The sequence below is a fragment of the Argentina silus genome, assembly GCF_951799395.1.
Source record: "Argentina silus genome assembly, chromosome: 10".
In the NCBI taxonomy this organism is placed as follows: domain Eukaryota; kingdom Metazoa; phylum Chordata; class Actinopteri; order Argentiniformes; family Argentinidae; genus Argentina; species Argentina silus.
Genome location: NC_139664.1, coordinates 12,579,881 through 12,600,751, shown reverse-complemented (window position 1 = coordinate 12,600,751; position 20,871 = coordinate 12,579,881). Strand labels below are relative to the sequence as shown.

Below are 20,871 nucleotides of genomic sequence, written 5' to 3'. Positions count from 1 at the left end.
TCTCAAGTAGCCCAAAAATGCTAAGCATTCGTGTAATAATACAGGATGTTCGACTGGATGTTGTTGTACAACGCTGGGGTATTGTGGAGCATCTGTAAAATGCTGTTTCACCATACTTTGCGGCCATAAGGAGTTTGTTTTATTCATTCGGTAAATCTGTTACAGGCAGCTCTCCTGCTCCGGCATTGTTTACAGTGTAATTCCATCTAGAGCGGGAAAGCCCTTTTTCTCCATGACAATGAAACAAAAATCCTGTTTCCTCTACTAAGTTCACAAAGAGGTAAAAAACTAAATTGTTGTTTTCTTGTTCAGCAACATGTGCAATTTTTTTACCACGACAGGAAAAAATGAACCTTAGCCAAGACAGAGTGATATATCACACAGACCATTGAGCCAGCTGAATCCCACTGTAATCTTAAAGCGCATCTCATGCTTTGTTTATTGCTTTCAGAAACTTTTGATAAAACAATACAGATAAGAGGAAGGCCTTGGCATATAGCTCCTTCTCTGAGATGACTACAATGTAAATCACCTCTGTTGCTCACAATGAGAAATAGCCTTGTTATTAGCCATATCCGCTGATTTCTCAATTCCTGACTGAATATTGTGTGTGCCTTGTGAAGCATTGTCTATTATATGACAACACAGCTGCTGCTATGAAGGTTTCACAGTCTGATCGTTGGTTCCATAGAGGAATGTATTTCCAACGATGAATGGTTGATGTCAGTGTGATGCAGTATCTGTCAGTTCTGCTGTAGATCTTGCCCTATGAATAAAGGATGATTACATTATTCTTGCCATTGTTTGAACTGCATTCGATGGTGACGTTGAAATATTTCTGATCTGATTAACAAAAGGAGTGTCTTCTTATCTGGTCCCCCAGCTGAACACAGTAGAACGATTGTATAGGCTATACTGGAGTCTAACCTATGTGCTGGGTTTCTCCTCTCAAAGGGCACTCGGCACACTGTGAGTAGAATGGATTGCCTTCATTATGAATGTATTATCAACACAGAGTGATTGACATCCTTTATTTCATGCTTGGCAGACTTGTAAATGAAGGCTGCGTAGCTAGCGAGGGCTTATAATGGTTGTTCACCAATTACTGTATGCAGGGATATTGCCGTAAAGCTGCTGGGATATTTCTGCGTGTACCATACAGCAGACAGTGAGTTGCAGGCCTTGTAGTTGAAATTGTTATATAGGCTTATATGCTTGAATTGTGTTGTACTAAATTGATGATCCTACTATAGAAATGTTTTCAGACTTTGGTAAGAATTGAGTTTTGTTAAATATATAGTGCCTACAGTATGTGACTTACAGGTAACGCTTTATAATAATGTTATATAATATCAAATAATATTCATATCAAAGCATTGAACCTCTCCCTAAAAGCTTCAATTATTCAAAAACTATACTTACACCCAAACTAGTTCTCTAGCAGATTACTAAGAGAAGCTCACCCTCTATTTAAAAATGGCCTGTTAGCCTTCATACAGATCACAAATCTAATTTTCGGTATGTTGAAAATGAAATACTGTACAAAGTATCCCAGCAAATAATCTGGTTAAATTCAAATATACTTATTGGAATGAAAACAACTTTTATGGCAAAAATGTTTCAAAATGCAATAATTATGCAATAAAGGTGGGATGGGCTGGGAGCAGCTGAGGGGGGAATTACCTGAATGCAACACATCTTAATGGTAAAAGAAAAAAAAAAAAAATAGGTACACAACACAGGACATTTAAGGAAGTATAATAAACATTTTATCATTATTCATTTTCAGAAGGCATTCAGTTGGTTAATCTTAGCCAGCCAACACTGACACACATACAGCAAGTCAGTCAACATTAGCTAGCTAGCTACCTACAGTACTTAGCCTGAGTCTTTAGTGCCAGCTAGTCTAAACAACAACAACTAATGTCATTTGAGTAGTTATAGTATAGTTTGAGTAGTAATAGTTTAAATATCAAGAGTAGCTCTCAGCTACAATTTGTTCAACCAGTATTAGTTAGCTATGCTGCCATCTTTCTTGGCCAATGAAGCTAATAGGGCCAGGGCTGTAACATTATTATAAAGCGTTACTGACTTACAAATGATTTAGCCTGTGTTTTACATAGATGATTGTATGATACTGTTGTGGACAGAAGTCCAAAGGACTCAGCTGTTGCCAGCCTGAAACCCCCTGTCAATCCCCTCAGCTGTCTCCACAGCCTTGTGGCTGAAGAGTCACGCGGATGGCTTTTGGGGTGTGTGTGTGGGTGTGGGTGTGGGTGTGGGTGTGGGTGTGGGTGTGGGTGTGGGTGTATGTGAGAGAATATCTTCATTTTATTAAAACCCCTCTCTCTACTGTCTTAGGGACAGATCATTGTCCATGGAAAAATGTCTGTAAGGCATAAGCCCCATGTTGGTTCTGGTCTCTGTTGGGGATGTTGTTGACCCTGCTCTGGGGCCTCTAGCAGTGCAGTGGAGGTCATTGTTGGATGTAGGCCATGACCAGCCTGTTACATAAAACACCACTAAGAGGAATGTGGGCACACTTCACAGGAAACAGAGGAGTTGGGTTTCCAGTGGGGCCCAGTGTTACTGTATGACACACATATATATATATACACACACACACACACACACACACACACACACACATGCTGGTGGAATGTTTAGACTGGGCTAGACTATGTCAGATTATGAAAGGAGGCTGTACTAGGGAGGCAGCTGAAGCAGAACAGACTTGTCCGTATTATTGTCATGCCCACACCTCCTCACGTTTGATCTCAGAGCAGTGGGTTCACTGAGCTTGACTGGAATGAGACATGAGGGAGAGGCACATACACACCACACGCGCACACACACACACACACACACACACACACACACACACACACACACACACACACACACACACACACACATGCGCACATAAACAAAGCCCTGAATCTTGCCTACCCATGGTCTCTGCTCTCTACTAGGATGAATGGATGGGTGTATCTCAGTTAGTTACAGTACATGCACACTTATTCACTCTCATGCAGACACACACTCAAATAACATCCACCTATTGCTGCATGCCTGTCCCAGTTGGCCACCTAAAAAGATACCTTTATATTTAAGCCAAGCGCTGGTCTGCAATTGGCCTAAATGACAATAAGTGTTATGATGGGCAGTCGGGCCTGACTAGTGCTGACTCTGTCGGACGCTTAATGGAATCAATATCACAGGAGCGATGTATCGGTTGGCCTCTCCCACCACACACTCCTACCCTCGTTTCTATCTGCTGGAAACATTAAGACAGAGTGATGCTGGTCGAGTCAGCTTCACCCCATTATGTTGGTCTTCTCTTCCATCTGTGACAACTGTAAAAGCTCTTTCCTAATAAAAAAAAATCTGATTTCAGTTATTATACCTAAGTGAGTTGACTATCCTTTTGATAGGACAGTATTTAGCACATCAAGCAATGACATGCAATAATCTGTTATAGTCTAGATAACCTTCAAGTTTGAATGAGATTATGATTGGAGATGGTCGTTTCCTGTGATAACATTGTGACGATATTATTTGTTCATAAGGAAGAGACAATACTGTAGGTAGAGATGCCTTACTCTCTCTGCTGCTTTGGTGGAGATTAAGCCTGCTATTCATCAGCATGACCATGAATATTCAGAGAAATAATTCCTGGGAATCTCTTGAAATAAATCTCGAGCCTAGTTCTTAGAGAATAGCAAAAGGGTACAACACCAGGTCCTAGACTAGAGAGAACGATCCCTGATTAGAACGGATCTTATCATGCTTCCATAACTATCCTCTTCTGCCCATCTTTATTTCTAATCAGTTGAACAAACATGAAGCGCTCCAGCTCGTTAATGAGCTCATTACCATTTGACATTATGCAGTAGTGTTTATGTGGCCGCCTCCTATCGCTTTCAGCAGTTATCTCCTTTTGACCCTCCACAACTTTGTTTACCAAAACAACTCTATTCTCCCTTCATCATTATCAGCTGAAGTATTTTCATAATCCCTCGTCTCCTCCCCCTCCTCCTGGTTTTATAAATGGGATATTAGTATTCAGCGGGGAGCCTGGCCCTGAACTGAACGCCATTTTTGAGAAATTGACTCACTGTGAATTGCTGATGATTTGTGCAGCTCCACAGACAGCTCAGTATGAGGAATAGCACATGACATCACCCATCTGCAGGAGAGGAGAAAACCCCCTCTCTCCTCCTCACTGCAGTTTAGCAGGCTGCTGCCGTACATTGTTAAACGCAGCAAGCTGCAGCCCTACTGTACTCAATGTACACTGGTAGAACTATACCACGACTACTCTGCCTTTACATGGCAGACTGTGCTATATGACTGACACACTGTGAATAGAAGGTTTGTCTGTGTGTGTGTGTGTGTGTGTGTTTTGCTCTCTATCTTTCCCCATGGTATTAAGTACAAGCCATCTGGTGAGGAGGCGGGGAAAGGAGTTAACACCAGAATGGAGAGCAGGGAGAAGTGATGCAACTGTTTGATCTGTCTGACAGCTTGGCTGTACGATAAGAGTCCACTTGGTTCATGAGGCTTTTAGAGTATTTACTTTTTCCACTTATTTCGTTTTTAGTAGTAGATCAGTAGTGGTAGACTGCCCTGAATGTGTGTGTCTCTATACCCGCCATGTGCTTGGAATGACTGCGCTGCCTTCAGTCTTACTTCAGGGTTGTACCATAACTGGGTCAGATTGAGAGACAGATTCTTAACAGACTAATAATCTCTGTGACTCTGAACTTTTCATGACTGAATCCAGAACGCGATGTAACGATGAAAGCCTGACTGGTGACTGTCAGGTATTATAAATCAACAACCATCCTAAACTGACCCTTAATCTCCTGATGTGCCATTCTGTTCTGACTGTCCCCTCTTTTCATTTCAGGGTTTCATCGAAATGAAGAGATGAAGGCCATTGATGTCCTGCCCATTCTCAAAGAAAAGGTTGCCTTCATATCAGGTTAGCTGCTCTCATTTTCATTTATCCAGGAAAAGTCCCATTGCGTTATAGGTAGTCTCTTTCTCAAGGGAGCCCTGGCCTGGAGGCACAGTAGCAGCTTAGCATTCACACAGTATAAGATACAGTACAATACAATACAATACAATACAACAACAGTAGCAACAACATGTCAGTGATCCTGTTGTTTGCGATTCTGAGAGGCTCTTACATGTCGTCAATATTCTTTTTCCTAAACAAAGAATGTAATGTGAAACCGAGATTTGAGGTTTGCTGAAAGCAAGGCATTTCAACCATATGAGTAATGGGTTCCGGAATATTGATTTGTGTCTGTCAAGGCCACATGGTTAGACAATGAGCGGCATCGTCATAAAAAGGCCTGTTGACTCATCATACATTGTTTCTACTGAAACACATTATTCTCCAAATGACCCCCTATGAATCACCGGACCACTGCATTTTCTAGAGAGCAAGGGAAATGGGACATATTGGAAGACAAACACAATGCTGCAGTACAACACAAAACAGGAAATATCCGTGTTTCCCCTATCAGGATATGACTGGCATGTGTGTAGGACTGTGAATAAGCAGACTATTATGACTCTTGTCACAACCCTGAACCTTTGTCATGACTAACTCATGACATTACTCCCTTCTCTGACTAAAGCCATGAAAATTTGCTGTTTTTTTCTTAAACGATATTCCTAATATGATAAAAAACAGTCATAGTTTCCCCTGTTATAAGGCATGATCCTGTCATACGATGAATTAATCTCGCTCTCTAGATAGCAATCTTGTTTTCAGGTGTTTTTGATCATTCTGAGGATTTCCAGTACCAGAAACCGATTCATAGTTTCTAAGTTGTTTGTGTTTCTCATGTTCTGGGTTTGTTTCCGTTCTCAGGTGGCAGGGACAGACGCGGTGGTCCTGTCCTCACCTTCCCAGCACGGAGTAACCATGACAGAATACGACACGAGGACCTGCGCAGACTCATAGCCTACCTTGCTGGCATCCCGAGGTACTGTTTCCAGTTCAGTCCCTAAATGTAACGGAATAAACCACAGAATCTCCATATGGTAGCTCAAATACAAACCAGGCAGTACTTGTGCAACTGTTTAAAAACATCCACTCCATATATCATTACATCATTCAGAATGAGTGAGGTAACGCTCCTTGAACCCCACCTATGCTTTGCTGTTTTCAAATTACGCCCCTCCCTCACAGTGCTTTTTCCCTTGCTTTATTTGAAATAGACTCCTCCCCTGACCAGTCCCTTATGCAGTCTTTACATTGAAGATTATATTCCACTGTGCAGTATCACTGACTACCGTCGTGTATATGTAGGTTAGACTCCTCCCTTGGTCAACCCCTGATGGTACAGTACAGTCCTGTATGTAGGTTAGCCTCCCCCTGGGCCTCTCTCTGCAGGGGCTGCTGATGACGCCAGGACCAGGCAGAGTGGGTCACTTCTAATAACTAACTGCATATTATTTTCATGCCAGCCAGAAGCCCTCCTCTCTCTCCCAGTTTGCTACAGGCTCTCCTATCCACTCCTCTTCTCTGCTCTGTCACAGTTCTACTGGATAGCCTTGAGGCTGGCTGACGGTTAGGAAAACACTAACAGTCTGGTGGGGGTGGGGGGGTGGGGTTCTGGTGTAGTAGTGCAGTGACTGAGGGGGTTTTGGGTCTGGTCTGGTCTGGAAGAGGAGGCGAGAGGACGTGGGTGGCTGCTGTCAGATGTCTCTATCGGAGAGAGAGTTCACTCAGTCATACCGTCTGCTGTGCTGCTGTCCACTCAGAGGGAGAGCAGTTGGCAGCCTCTCTCTCTCTCTCTCTCTCTCTCTCTCTCTCTCTCTGCTCTCACAAAAGCTCTGCTCTCTGCTCTCCCTCACACACACTCTAACTCTCACTCTTTCTCTCACTCTCTTTCTATTCCTCTCTCTCTCCAGTTCACTCATTTGCTCCCTCTCCATTCTCTCTGTTTTCTGGGACCCTGCCTGGTCTTTTCAGAGAGAGTGAGGTCAGTGTGATTTAGTGCAGGAGCACCTACAGAGAACAGGGCCTCCTCCTGTGAGACACTCAGACTAAGTCTTAAACACTGGGGATAGCCTTTTATGGACTTTTGCAGCAGGGAACCTTTGGTAAGCAGAGGCATTGGAAAATCGAACGCACAGTTGAATCTTTTATTCATTTTTCGGAGTCGTTGCTCAAAAGATGTACAGAACCTCTTTTTCATTCCATTTGAATAATATCCCCTCTTTTCTGCCTAAAAGTTGTTGTGGACCTAAAGTAACACTTTTCTTTAAGAGGTTTGTCATTTTCATGGCTTTTTGTTGTTTTTGCTGGGCAGTGAGGAGGTGTGCAGACATGGCTTCACTGTCATCGTTGACATGCGAGGCTCCAAGTGGGACTCCATCAAGCCTCTGCTGAAGATCCTGCAGGAGTCCTTCCCCTCCTGCATCCACATCGCCCTCATCATCAAGCCAGACAACTTCTGGCAGAAACAGAGGACTAATTTCGGCACCTCCAAGTTTGAATTTGAGGTAGGTCCCAACGTTGTGTACCTATCGCTTTGAGTGGGTTAGAAGATTCAACACATTTTCTTAAAGAGATTATGTTGTCTTTTATACTCTATGCTGAGACTATGTTTGAAACCTCCGGTGTTGGAAACCATGTGACCATGAGTCTGAACGTTGTTTGTTGTTTTTAAGCTAAATTAATGTTTGCTTTTAAGTTTAATTAAAGTCTCATTGAAGTTTCATACGACTTATTTGGGGATGTTACGAGCCCTATTTGGGGATGTGGTGTCAGAATATTTCTTGTCACAGCCTCACTGTCCAATTACAAAGTCCCATGTGGGAAGCTGGGGCTGTTAAATTTAGTTATGACCTATTTAGTGTGGAAATAGGATATATGGGACACGGAGCATCGTCTCATTGCAACAGTAAAGAGGGTCGTTTGATTAGCGATATCCACATTGGGGTTAGTCGTCAAAGCTTGATGCTAAAGAACACAGAGAGAACACATGAATGGGGATTTGAGAGAGCTGCGGATGCTGTGTTGATGTCTGCTCTCCCAGCCCGTCCCAGGGGGGTTGGACTCATGTGGATTCTGTGGTATTATTGATAACACACGACTGCTGCTGCTGCTGAAACCTCTGGAATGTTTTTGTCCCTCTTTCAGTTAAACATGGGACATATGATATGTTGTTATATATAGTACATTACACACATATTACATTTAAATTGGGTGGGAACAGACATTTCTCGCCCCTATCAAAACATATCTTATGGCAATAATGAAGGCATCTGTTAACGTTTGATTGGTTTAGTAATATGATGTTGATGATGATGAGTTTGAATGGAACTCATTATGACCAGTGATTATGCAATAGGCACATGCAATAGGCTGTAACTTGAGTGTCTCTCTTCCCTCATCATCAGTGGATTACGAGTGATGTTTTTCTAGCATGCGTAGTAAGTGACTCAACTCCTTTTCCCTTCTCTCCATCCCTCCATCCATCCATCCATCCATCCATCTGTCCCTCCTCAGACAGTCATGGTGTCGTTAGAGGGACTGACCAAGGTGGTGGACCCCTCCCAGCTGACGGCGGACTTCGAGGGCAGCCTGGAGTACGACCACGAAGAATGGATAGAGGTGCGTGTGGCATTCGAGGAGTTTGCTGGAGATGCTGCCCGTGCCCTGGCACGTCTAGAGGAGCTCCAGGAGACACTGGCGCAGCGCGACCTTCCCCGGGACCTGGAGGGGTCACGGCGCATGATGGAGGAGCACGCGGCACTGAAGAAGAGAGCCACCAAGGCCTCGGTGGAGGAGCTGGACACGCAGGGGCGCAGGCTGCTCCAGAGGCTACAGGCCAGTGAGGGCTACGCTAACCGCAGCTCCGACGCTAATGACAGTCACGCCAGCCACACCGACGCGCACAACCTGGTGCCCAAAGTAACAGCCCTGCTGGAAAAGTTACATGGCACGCGGCAGCACCTGCAACAACTGTGGCACATGCGCAAGCTCAAACTGGACCAGTGCTTCCAGCTGCGGCTCTTTGAGCAGGACGCAGAGAAGGTGGGTACTGGATAACGGCTGGCATCACTGCAGTGAAGCTAGATTTACACTACGAACAGTAGTTCATGGCAATTCAGCCAGACAAACATAATCTGCTAAATACACACGTAATGATGTTTGTTCACTAAGTAACGGCGTATGACTTGAAAGTATAGACATATCTTTATGGATGTCACAGATGCTCCAGGCAGATGGAGACGCCTGCTGTGGAAGCATGTTTGTCAGTTAGTCAGAAAAACTGTAATTACACTGCTCCCCCCCCCCCCATCATCCTCTTCAGGCTTGTCAGTGTTGTCCCCATTCATTAGCCAATGACTACTCCCCAAAGATTGCAGAGGTCAGCAGCACCAATGAGAGGCCGTGGCTAATTGCAGTACACACATCAGGGCCTTCTCATTGCGCTGTGTTGTTGTATGCTATCATACTGGGGTTTGTCATGTTAGAGGTCCCTCCAGGGTGACACACACCCTATAGTTATTGCATACAGTGCCATGCCTCACTGAGAAGCCAAACATGCCCCAGGTCGTAGTGACTCTGACTCCCTCTATCTCCACCCCTGGAGCTGTGTTAGATGAGCCTGCTAATGATGATATCTCTGTGTCTCTCTGCTTCTGTGTCTGTGTCTGTGTGTCTGTGTGTGTGTGTGTGTGTGTGTGTGTGTGTGTGTGTGTGTGTGTGTGTGTGTGTGTGTGTGTGTGTGTGTGTGTGTGCGCACAGATGTTTGACTGGATCATGCACAACAAGGGCCTGTTCCTGACCAGCTACACAGAGATAGGAGGCAACCACCAGCACGCCGTGGAGCTCCAGACCCAGCACAATCACTTTGCCATGAACTGTATGGTAAGAGCCCCCCACACTACCTTATTCTTTCTCCCCACACACACACACACACACACACACACACACACACACATCTCCACAAACTACCCTGAGCTTTTGGCAATGTGTGGAGGCTTATTTTTACTCCTCTATGCAAGCATTACATCACACACTCTCTTCAGCTTCCACACACAGCTAGAGTCCCAGAGGAAAACAAACAGTAAGAAGAAACTCATTTCTGGCAGTCAAAATAAGCTTCAGTAGCCTATATGATTATCTAGTTGCTTTGCACTGACAGTAACACATGATCAAGCCTTCTGCAGTTAAAATAGACACCCCATAACACATAGCCACATAATGTTTGGGTAAAACAGTTACACACTATCGAACGTTCTAGAGTTTAAAAAAAGATACCCCTCAAATATTATAGCCACATAATGTTCAGGATTTAACAGTCCTCCCACTAGGAGAGAGACAGAGAGAAACAGAGAGAAAGAGAGAGAAGCCAGTGATGCCTGTCTGTGTGGGGACCTGCTGCAGGGTTTAAAGGGCCTGTGTTCTGTGTAGAGGAACAGCGGGTCATAAATCATTCGGCCTCCCAGGCCTCCCCTGTGATCTGCCCTGCCCTGCCATGGCCCCCCATCTCTGCTGCTCATGTGACTACACAGGGGATAGTAAAGGCACAAGCACATACTGTGGAAAGCCTGGCTCCTACACTACGTTTGTGTGAGAGAAGTTATGTTTAGATTTTTTTTTTTTTAATGGATTTAATGATGGTCTGTTTTTCCAGTTTTTGATCTGTTTGTTTGTCTTTTATTATATTTTTGTACTCAGTTCTTCCCATACGTACAGTATTGTATTATTTACTCTTTATGTTCCTCTATATAATATAGAATTGTATCAGTCCATACATCTTACAGTAGATTGAGGGTGCAGAGTGCAGACTAGAGGTCGATCAAGTTGTTTTTTGCAAAGCCACTGTAGCTTGCACTAACCTGACAAGCCCAGCAGTGGGATCACCCAGGCCAATGCGGCCAGCCGTGGTCACACAGGCATTATTGTGCATGACTTAGCCATCAGAGTGCAGTGTCAACACTGGGACTCGGGGACAGTGGGACTGACGCCCCTCCACCTCCACCCATTCTTCCCCAGGATGCCATGCTTCCTGTTTGCTGGAAATAGTGTGAGGCTCAGGCTAGTCCCTGAACAACGGCCACTGTGAGGCTAATGGCTGTTTTGGAAAGGTTCAGCCAGTTGCTAGTTAGACTGTGATAGCAAAATGGCAGTGGGGAGTGGTGTGTGTGTGTGTGTGTGTGTGTGTGTGTGTGTGTGTGTGTGTGTGTGTGTGTGTGTGTGTGTGTGTGTGTGTGTGTGTGTGTGTGTGTGTGTGTGTGTGTGTGTGTGTGTGTGTGTGTGTGTGTGAGACGGGACAGTTGTGAGCATTATGGGCATTGGGCAGGCAGCAGTAACAAAGTACTAATCACACTGTGTTAATGTGTTCACTGTTGTGGAAAATCACACGTTTTAAATATCCAGTCAATATTCAAGGCTAGACTAGAATCCACTGCAGCAAATTAGATTGGGGAGGAAGCTTGAGAGAAATGCAAATGATATGACCATCTATGATTATGCAATTGGAAATATGCTATGCAAGGGATGGAGATATGATGGTATTCTGCCCCCTAGGGGGTCGTTGTAACACTGCACTTTATGTTGCCACTTTGAAAGGGATTTTCCCTCATCTACTGACCATAATTCAATACACCTTTTTATGGGAAAGCAGATGGAGCACAATAAAACCATTTTAAAAGCTATATACCTTAACAGAATAATGCTATAATGGACTTGGCATTGACCTTTAGGCTTGTGTGACCAAGAGAGAGTGTCCTTTAAACATGAATCACTGGAATTGTTTTAAAAACAAAAAAACACTAAGATTTTGCAGCCAAGTTCCTCATTCAAGAGAGCTCCAGCCATCCCAGGTGCTTCCTGTTGAAGATATCCCCCCATCCCACCACCACCTCCTTATAGCTTAACAGTTCAGTTATGGTGCATGTGCCAAGTCCTCCATTACTGTGTCCTCATTGATTAGTTCCTGTGTAATCCTGATGGAGTCTCTCCTTTCTGCTAATGCTGCTGTTTGTTTACACCGGAAACTCAGTGATTATCATGTTCAAATGTGTCACCCCGTGTTCAAGCCCTGGCTACAGTAAATTGGCTCTTGATTGCTGTATTACTTTCTGGGTTTTTCAGTAATCCAGGGGTTTTAGTTTTGCGACCCCCAAGATGACATCATTAATTGAATGCGAACCCAGCAACTTGATTGCAGGCCATGCAAACACATAATGAATATGTCCAAGTCTATTTGAATCCCTTAAAACATGCTGTAATTGGCTGGATTTCTGTCTAACAGAAATGTTTGTCTTAGTTATCAAGTCATAAAGGTTAGTTAGATGTTCTCAGAGGACCCCAATTTGAGTAACCCTTTATTTTACAGCCTGGTGTTAAGTATGTACTGTATAAAAGCACTGGGTAAAAGTGTTATTACTTGATAATTGCATATTACACTCACTGTTTATTTTAGATTCACTGACTCAAGCACCACTATGTGCCTTTTTGTATCAAATAGTTACAGCACCAATTGAGATTTTTCTCTATGGCCATTTCCCCTGCATGGCCAATATGTTCTGTGCTTGAGAGGAATGTCCTGTGGTATGCTGTGGAGTGTGGATAAGCTTTCATGCTGTAATGTGATCAGTGAATGAAGACTACTAGAGCCCTGACCTGGTGTTTACTTTCATTTTAGGCTGGTTTAGATTAAGCCTATAATATACCCCCTTTCCCCTCTCTCTGGGTAGTCTACTATGCTGTTGTTTCACATCAAGGAAGTCATATAGTCCTGTTATTTATCCACATTTCTAATGCTCCACAGATGTCATTGGAGCCAGAGGCATTTGTATGTGCAGGTCAGATGTCCCCTGCCCCGGCCCTATGTGTGTGGCTGCTGCACTTGTGTGGCAGTCAGTGTGCTTGTCCAGTTGTATCTGAAACAGGGTTCCTTCCCATCTATATGAGTCAGATACCCTTTGAAACCATGCTGGACATGATGCTGTACATAGCATAGTGAATAGCCTTTCATAACCCTCAAGCTTTTAACAATAAAATCCCCGGGCCATCATTACTAACTAAAGTACACAGAATGATGTATATGACATTGGGAAACCCCAATGCTTGATAAGAAGTAAAACAGAACACAAATCTGAAGCAATAATGACATTAAATGAAATATAATTATACATATTTGCTCAAAAGTAAAAGTGGACACAAAATCATTTCTTCTTTCAGTGGCTATGCATTTGACGCAACTGCGTCAGACCAGTCCACAGACAAATCTGTCGGCTGTTATGCTTCACCATGCAAACCACATTAAAAACAATGTTGATATTGTCTCCTGGCTTCAAACAAGCAATCGAGTTACTCACAAAAGTGTTCCAAATGTCTGTAATCATCATCTGTAGCCTTCAGGAAAACAAATGTAATAAGCCTACGTTTCGAAATATGTGAAATAAAGGGTACAGTAGATGTCTGTTCTTTGCAGGCTGAATGCGTACAGGCTTTTATTCACGTGATAGTGCATTGATCATGCAAATAACTGTTATTGTCTTTCTGTCTATGAGTGCGACCCATTATGGTGGAAATGGGTAAAGCCATTCAAGGTCAGTTTTGAAAAAAGCTGTGGTAGTCATGAAAATGCTTCCCGATTTTTTTTTCTATGTGTGATTTTGAAATTGTAACAATGCTATTATGTTAAAAACATTAATTGAACACATTGTTACGGTGGACGTCCATTTGGGAAGTCTTATGTAAGACTAGGTTTGCACTACAGAGATGTTTAACATTGGCCACTGATATTCCACTGCCATGGATTACTATAATGAGGATCCACCTCTGTTTTCAACCACATTGGTGTTTTGTCAGATTTTTTTAAAGCCTCTCATTTAGATTAAAATGAGGTAACAAAGACCCATAATTGTTTCCACAAGCAGTAATTGAATGCTAACAGTCTTCCCTGTTAATAGAATAATTAATTTGTGTTTGCTGATCCATGGCTATCTTACCAAAACAGCTTTGAGTCCAACTGAAAGAGAAATGTTTTTGTTCTCATTATTTTGTGTGTGTGTGTGTGTGTGTGTGTGTGTGTGTGTGTGTGTGTGTGTGTGTGTGTGTGTGTGTGTGTGTGTGTGTGTGTGTGTGTGTGTGTGTGTATATGTGTGTACGTGTTGTGTATATGTGTACTGTATGTGCGTGTCTGTAGTTGGCTGATGCTGATGGTGTGTATTGAGTGTATATGGAGGGTATTGATCCCGAACTGACAGATGCCTGTGGGTTGCGTAATTACCCAGCATGCAGTGCCCACAGAGACCTCTACAGCAGCACTCCTTTCCCATAAACACCTTATTAGACCATCCGGGTAACGTTGTTGCTCTGACCACATGAAAGAGATGCCTATCACTGACAAATATGGAGACTTGGTCTTTTTACTGAAATATCAGGCTATTCACTATCCATTAGGAGTAGAAGGAGGTGCCCACTGTCTCTGTTGCTCACTCTGTGCATTGTTGAAGTCACTTCTCTTTAGATTGGAAGTGGTGTGATGTTATGAGCACATCCTAAGGTGCTACATTATGAGCAGCAGTCTAAGCCCTAGCCCTAAAGTCTAGCCCTAAAGCCCCAGATTAGCACTGTGATATGGATGACAAAGGAGAGGAGGAACTGATGACCCATGACTGAACCTCCTTGTCTCAGGATCTCCTGCTATGCGGGCCTCCCCTCCCCACCCATCCCCTCCCCTCCCCTCTCCTCTCCCCACCCAGCCACACACACTGCTGTGGCAAGCAGGCCTGGCTGACTGAGTGGAAGCATGTGGACATGTGGTCAGACTAGAGGGACTTCCTCCACTCCCATGGGTGTAGCCACGCTAGTCTGCTACGCTTCACAGGATAAGTAACATCAGCTGCATACTCAGGATCAGCTTTGACTGGTTGTGTGTGTGTGTGGGGGGGGGGGGGCTCAGTTAGGGTTTATTCTGTTCTAGGGCACAATCTTTAAGTATTTTATGTATTTATGTATTTTTGAGTATTTTCATCTGTAATCTGTATAGTAAAGTGTATCTTTGGCAGAAAACCCCTACATTTTCCTCAAGAGAATGATTTGAACTTCCCTGACATTTCAAAATAAGGATTTTGGTCTGCACCATCTCTGTAGTAAGATACAGTGTATTTTTTGTTTTGTTTTGCAAGGTAGCCCCTTAGATTCAGCACAATGGTGGTCCTTTCATTGGCTGTTTCAAGTTCACTGCCCCCCTTCTCCTCCTCCTCCTCCTCCTTGTCTGCTGTTACAGAATAGAGGCCAAGCTATTGTTTTTGTTTGGAGAAGGCCGTAGTGAGTAATAGGCCCTAGGTGTTTGTGTTTGAATTGGAGAGGGCCGGGTGTCCTGTGCTAACATCTCACCAGCCTCTCACAGCCTTATAGGGGGTCTTATTGACTCAGGCCCTCCCTGTACTGTGGCCTACCCCTGGTCTGATGTATGTCTCTGTCTCCTCCCCTACAGAATGTCTATGTAAATATCAACCGCATCATGTCGGTGGGGAACCGGCTGCTGGAGTCGGGCCACTACGCCTCACAGCAGATCCAGCAGATCTCAGGCCAGCTGGAGCAGGAGTGGAAGGCCTTCGCCGCTGCCCTGGACGAACGCAGCACCCTGCTGGAGATGTCCGCCACCTTCCACCAGAAGGCTGACCAGGTGAGGAGTGCACACATGGGCATGGGCACGCACGCACGCACACACGCACGCAGGCACACACACACACACACACACTTCTTTTTTGGTTCTGTCTATCTCTCTTTTTATATTTCTCCTCCCTCTGTCTCTCACTTACCTCTTTCTTCTTGTCTTTCTCTCTCCACCCTTTTCTCCATTTCCTTCTCTGTTTTCTTCTCTCTTTACTTCAACTGCACTTAATGAGGTCAAGTTCAGACACGTACTATATCATACTAATAGCATTGTGTGGAGCATTACCGTATAGAGGTTTGTGTTGGTCTGTGTACTACATTATCCCTAAGGATGTCAAATATTGATGTAAATGACCATGCATGCTTGTTTGGGTTATGCCTCTGTGGGCTAGTTTCTTAGCTGTGTTGTTGTTTGCTATTTACCCTGTTTGTGATGAAGCTTCCAGTCTGGACTGGGGCTGGGGGATGGTCTGGGGAGGAACCCAGAGATGGGAGACACAGAGAATCAGATGAGATTATTGTGTACTCCTTTCATCTCCAGTTCCCCTCGCCCTCCCATTTTAGAATAATCAGTTGTTGTGTATCACTATTATGCTGAAGTGCCGTACCCTCTGTTCTACTTTCCTCTCCCAGGCTCCCACAGGAGCAGATGGAGTATAGTTTCCTATCTCTGTAATGGCATTGTAGCTTGAGCTAGGAGCCGCCGTGAGGCTGCATGCATGGCATTATGTTTCTTTCCCTGCCTGCCATGAATCTGTAATAGGCTGATAGACAGTAGAACTAAAAGAACAGTAGCAAAGCTTTATCTCTGCATATTTATTTTGTTGAAAAGAAGTGAGTGGAGTTTGAAGTTTGTGAATGGTATCTACCTGCTGTGATTTGGTGTTTTGAACATACAAATGATTTGGTTAATTGTTGTGACATTGTTTAATTGTTCTGAAATGGAGAATTGTTTATTGTTGGTTGTCAATCATGTGAATTTGCATTAACCTTCCAGTGGTTCTCGTGGTTCAGATACGCCTGACATTGTTATGTGCGTTATGTGTTTATACAGCTGCAAATTGCCCAGTGTTCTGAATATGAATCTGTTAGACACCCAAACACATATCATTCCCATCACCTTACCTGACCCTCCTGTGATTTGAGATGTCTGACATGGTTGTGTGTATCTGCTGTCTCCTAACAGTACATGAGTAATGTGGAGCCCTGGTGTAAGGCGTGTGGAGAGGGGGACCTGCCCTCAGAACTCCAGGACCTAGAAGATACTATTCACCACCACCAGGGGCTTTACGAGCACATCACCACAGCCTACTCTGAGGTCAGTGTATGGGGCCTGCTTTTACTATATTCAACAGCCCTACACCTGAGTTCACAGATACGCTCTGTATATAATGTATGCATTGATTAGTCGATTATTTGTGCTCAGTAAGAACATAAATCTGTAGCTAACTTCCACTTGATTTGGAAGCCTTCTCAAAATGGAGTGTAAGTTAATGTCAGCTTCCCTCTGACCTCTGTCCTCTCCTGTACAGGTGAGCCAAGACGGCAAGTCTCTCCTCGACAAGCTGCAGCGACCACTGACCCCGGGCAGTGCCGACACGCTGACAGCCTCGGCCAACTACTCCAAGGCAGTGCACCACGTCCTGGACATCATCCACGAGGTACTGCACCACCAGAGACAGCTGGAGAACATCTGGCAGCACCGCAAGGTCCGCCTGCACCAGCGCCTGCAGCTCTGTGTCTTCCAACAGGACGTCCAGCAGGTAGGAGACACATACAGGCATGCACGCATGCACACACACATACACACACACACACACACACACACACACACACACACAGATTTCTGTATTCAAATTTTAAAATATATGATTATGTTTTTATATAAGGAAATCAAAAAGAGTACTATTCAGTTTTACATCATTGTCAGAGACATATCTGCACCATAATATACCTTCCTTCATTCAGAAAATTATTTCCATGCACGTTCCAAACCGAATGGAACTGTGTGTAATTTGAGGAGGAGTACATTTAGCCATCTACACTTTCTTCAAAGCATTTTCAGTCACTCCTGCGGCTTCTCTGAGTGATAATATTTTCTGTGCGACGGCCTCACAGGGCCTTGTGATTAGAACAGAGCTGCTTTCTACTTCTGGGTGCCCTGTGGGCATGCTCCCTCTCTCTCTCTCTCCTTCTCTTTCTCCTCTTTCTCTCCTGGTCGTAGTTGCCATGGTAATCCAATTTACTGCCACATATAATGTGTTGGGTGTTCCTTATGTCCCATAGAATGATGTGTTCTTGAGACGAGACCTTGAGAACATCATCAAAATTATGTGCATTCGGCATAAAAAACGGAAGGCGATTGCCTTGGCCATCTGTTAAATAGATAATAAGGCAATTATTAACTAAGATGTATTATCTCAGCCGTATAAACGCTGACACGTTATTCTGTAATGGATTATGGATCTCTTCTTCCATGTTTCCGCATTAAAACCCTCTGACTTGGCACGTCTCTGCAGAGAGGGTGGGTCTGGATGTGAGGGCATTATGGCAGCCTTTGATATGGTCTGAATAGATCTGTCGCACTCCTGCTCCAGAGGTCCCAAAGCACCCCCTAGTGGTTCAGCAGCTCTCGCCCCACAGCAATAACATTCTGGCCGATGTCTGACCAGGGACCCATCACATAAATGTGCCTATCGTGCATGTGTTACATATCCCACATTTGCAGAGCTCATGCCAGAATCTGTGCTTATGGACCCAACAGCTGTCTCTCCCCTGGATGTAAGCCTACAACACATTAGTCTAGTACCCTAATAGCAGCCTTCACCAGGCAGTGGAGTAAGCCTCTCAGCGCTCGATGTCCACTTCTCTTTCTTGGTCTCTCATCCTGTTTGTTGCCCCTGTGTGTGTGTGTGTGTGTGTGTGTGTGTGTGTGTGTGTGTGTGTGTGTGTGTGTGTGTGTGTGCGCGTGTGTGTGTGTTTGCACGTGTGCACGCAGGTGCTGGACTGGATAGAGAACCACGGTGAGGCCTTCCTCAGTAAGCACACAGGAGTAGGGAAGTCCCTGCACCGAGCTCGGGCTCTGCAGAAGAGGCATGAAGACTTTGAGGAAGTGGCCCAGGTATGCTTAAGCAAACTACTTACCCTCTCTTCCCCAGTCCACCTGAACAGCTCAGATCAGAGCATTTCAACAATGTTATCCCTGTCCAAATGCAAACAATTCATTCTGCAGTTCATACATTAGAATTGCCTCTGTATACCTCTGATGTGCCAACCCTGATGTGACTACCTTGTCCCCTCTCTCCTGTGTCCAGAACACCTACACCAACGCTGACAAGCTTCTGGAGGCGGCGGAGCAGCTGGCCCAGACGGGCGAGTGTGACCCAGAGGAAATCTACCAGGCCGCCCACCAGCTGGAGGACCGCATCCAAGACTTTGTGAGGCGCGTGGAGCAGCGCAAGGTCCTCTTGGACATGTCTGTGGCCTTCCACACTCACGTCAAAGAGGTAGGAGCTCTTCTCAACCGTTTCAGAACTGGTATTAGATCAATGGCTCTACTGTACAACGGTGGGCCTGCTATCTTGATAGAATTTATCACAACCACCCACACTTTTGACAAAGTGACAAAACAGCCTGTATTAAGACCTGTCAGCTACATGTTGTAATATTTATATCCCTTTTGACATGATGATGACGTCCGAAGTGGATTCCTCTGGGGAGGGTTGGGAGAGGGTTCTTCATGTCTCAGTGCTTACAGTGAGGAAAGTTTAAGTGCCTCCTTTCAGGGAGTAGAACCTCCCGTAGCCCCAAGCCAAAGTAAGTATTGTGAAATATATGACATACAGTAATAAGAGGCTTGATACATGCGTTTAGTGGCATAAAGAATTTATGACATCAGCTACCACAGGTCAGCCCACACAGGGAAGTGTGTGTGTGTGTGTGTGTGTGTGTGTGTGTGTGTGTGTGTGTGTGTGTGTGTGTGTGTGTGTGTGTGTGTGTGTGTGTGTGTGTGTGTGTGTGTGTGTGTGTGTGTGTGTGCGCGTCAAGTTCTCCTGTGACTGCGGATGGGCTGCCCAATGAGACTCTGACACTGACAGAGGGGTCGTTTCCTGAGCATAACACACACCTACAACACAGGCTGAACAGATCCTGCAGCTGTCCTCCCTCTCCACTCAAAACATTGTTCTATCCGCCTCGGATCCTCTAGCTACAATATTGTCACAACTAAGGAAGCTGTTTTTGAAATGTCTCCGTGGCAAAGCTGTAAGTTGTCATGTCTCTATTTGCAATGAAAGTAGGTTGTGTTTTTAAAGACTTCTCATGTGTAAAATTGTGTTTCTTCCACTTCACTGAGCCACTTTACTCGGAGGTGAGGCTTCATGACACTGTTTGAGAGTTTATTATATATGAGCTTATTGTAATTGTCACAACAAACACTTCAAGCTCTTGTTGTGTATGAAACTAGCATGAGATCTGTGTACAGTAGCTCCCATCTGTCATTATTAATGCACACATAGATGAGCAGCATTAACCTTTCTGCACTGGCAATGGAGTTCTGTGCTCAGTAAAGGGTTGACATTTATGTTGTGTGTACATGACTCATACAGTGGTTGGTGACATAATACTCATAAGGAATCATTTCTTTAATGTATCCATATGGTGTAATATCACCCATCTGTTGGCTACGGTGGTTTTGGGATTAGGCCGTTCCAAACTCGGAGGGGGAGGGCTCTTAGCCTGTGTGTTTGTCTTTTGTGTGTTTTGGAAAAATCGAGATGTAGGAAATGGAACAACACATGCGGGTGGTAGATTGGGCAGGGTGAGGTCCCCCTCCTGCCGGTACTAGAGCTTTGGTCCACTGTGCCAACACTACCAGATGGTTAATCCTCTAGAATGACCCACGGCTCTGACCATTCAGAAAACACACAGCTTGTAGTCTGACTGGGTACACATCTCGTTCAACTCTCTGAATCTATCTCACTTCTTTTATTTCGCTATCTCTCCCCCTTTATTTCCCTGTCCCTGTGTCTCTGCACAGTATCTCTCTGCGTCTCGATCTATCTGTCTCTGATGCCTTTTATTCTCTCTTAGATCCCTATTCCCCCTCTTTAGTTTTCATCTGTCTCCCACCCTCCCTTTCCCACACATTTCTCCCTCCCTTTCTTTCCTGCTACCGTATGACATCATGTTGTCTT

The 20,871-nt window shown here is 44.5% G+C and overlaps 1 protein-coding gene across 1 annotated transcript in view; it reads left to right on the top strand.

Moving 5' to 3' along the window:
• triob (trio Rho guanine nucleotide exchange factor b) overlaps positions 1 to 20,871 on the top strand; it is a gene marked incomplete at both ends in the record, with an annotated part of 78,456 nt that overhangs the window by 22,378 nt on the left and 35,207 nt on the right. Inside the window, 10 exons of the mRNA XM_083678417.1 lie at positions 4,913 to 4,987; positions 5,888 to 6,002; positions 7,335 to 7,527; positions 8,537 to 9,064; positions 9,782 to 9,904; positions 15,495 to 15,686; positions 16,863 to 16,994; positions 17,209 to 17,439; positions 18,675 to 18,797; positions 18,991 to 19,182. Coding sequence (XP_083534543.1) covers positions 4,913 to 4,987; positions 5,888 to 6,002; positions 7,335 to 7,527; positions 8,537 to 9,064; positions 9,782 to 9,904; positions 15,495 to 15,686; positions 16,863 to 16,994; positions 17,209 to 17,439; positions 18,675 to 18,797; positions 18,991 to 19,182 — 1,904 coding nt within the window. The remainder of the gene's footprint in view (positions 1 to 4,912; positions 4,988 to 5,887; positions 6,003 to 7,334; positions 7,528 to 8,536; positions 9,065 to 9,781; positions 9,905 to 15,494; positions 15,687 to 16,862; positions 16,995 to 17,208; positions 17,440 to 18,674; positions 18,798 to 18,990; positions 19,183 to 20,871) is intronic.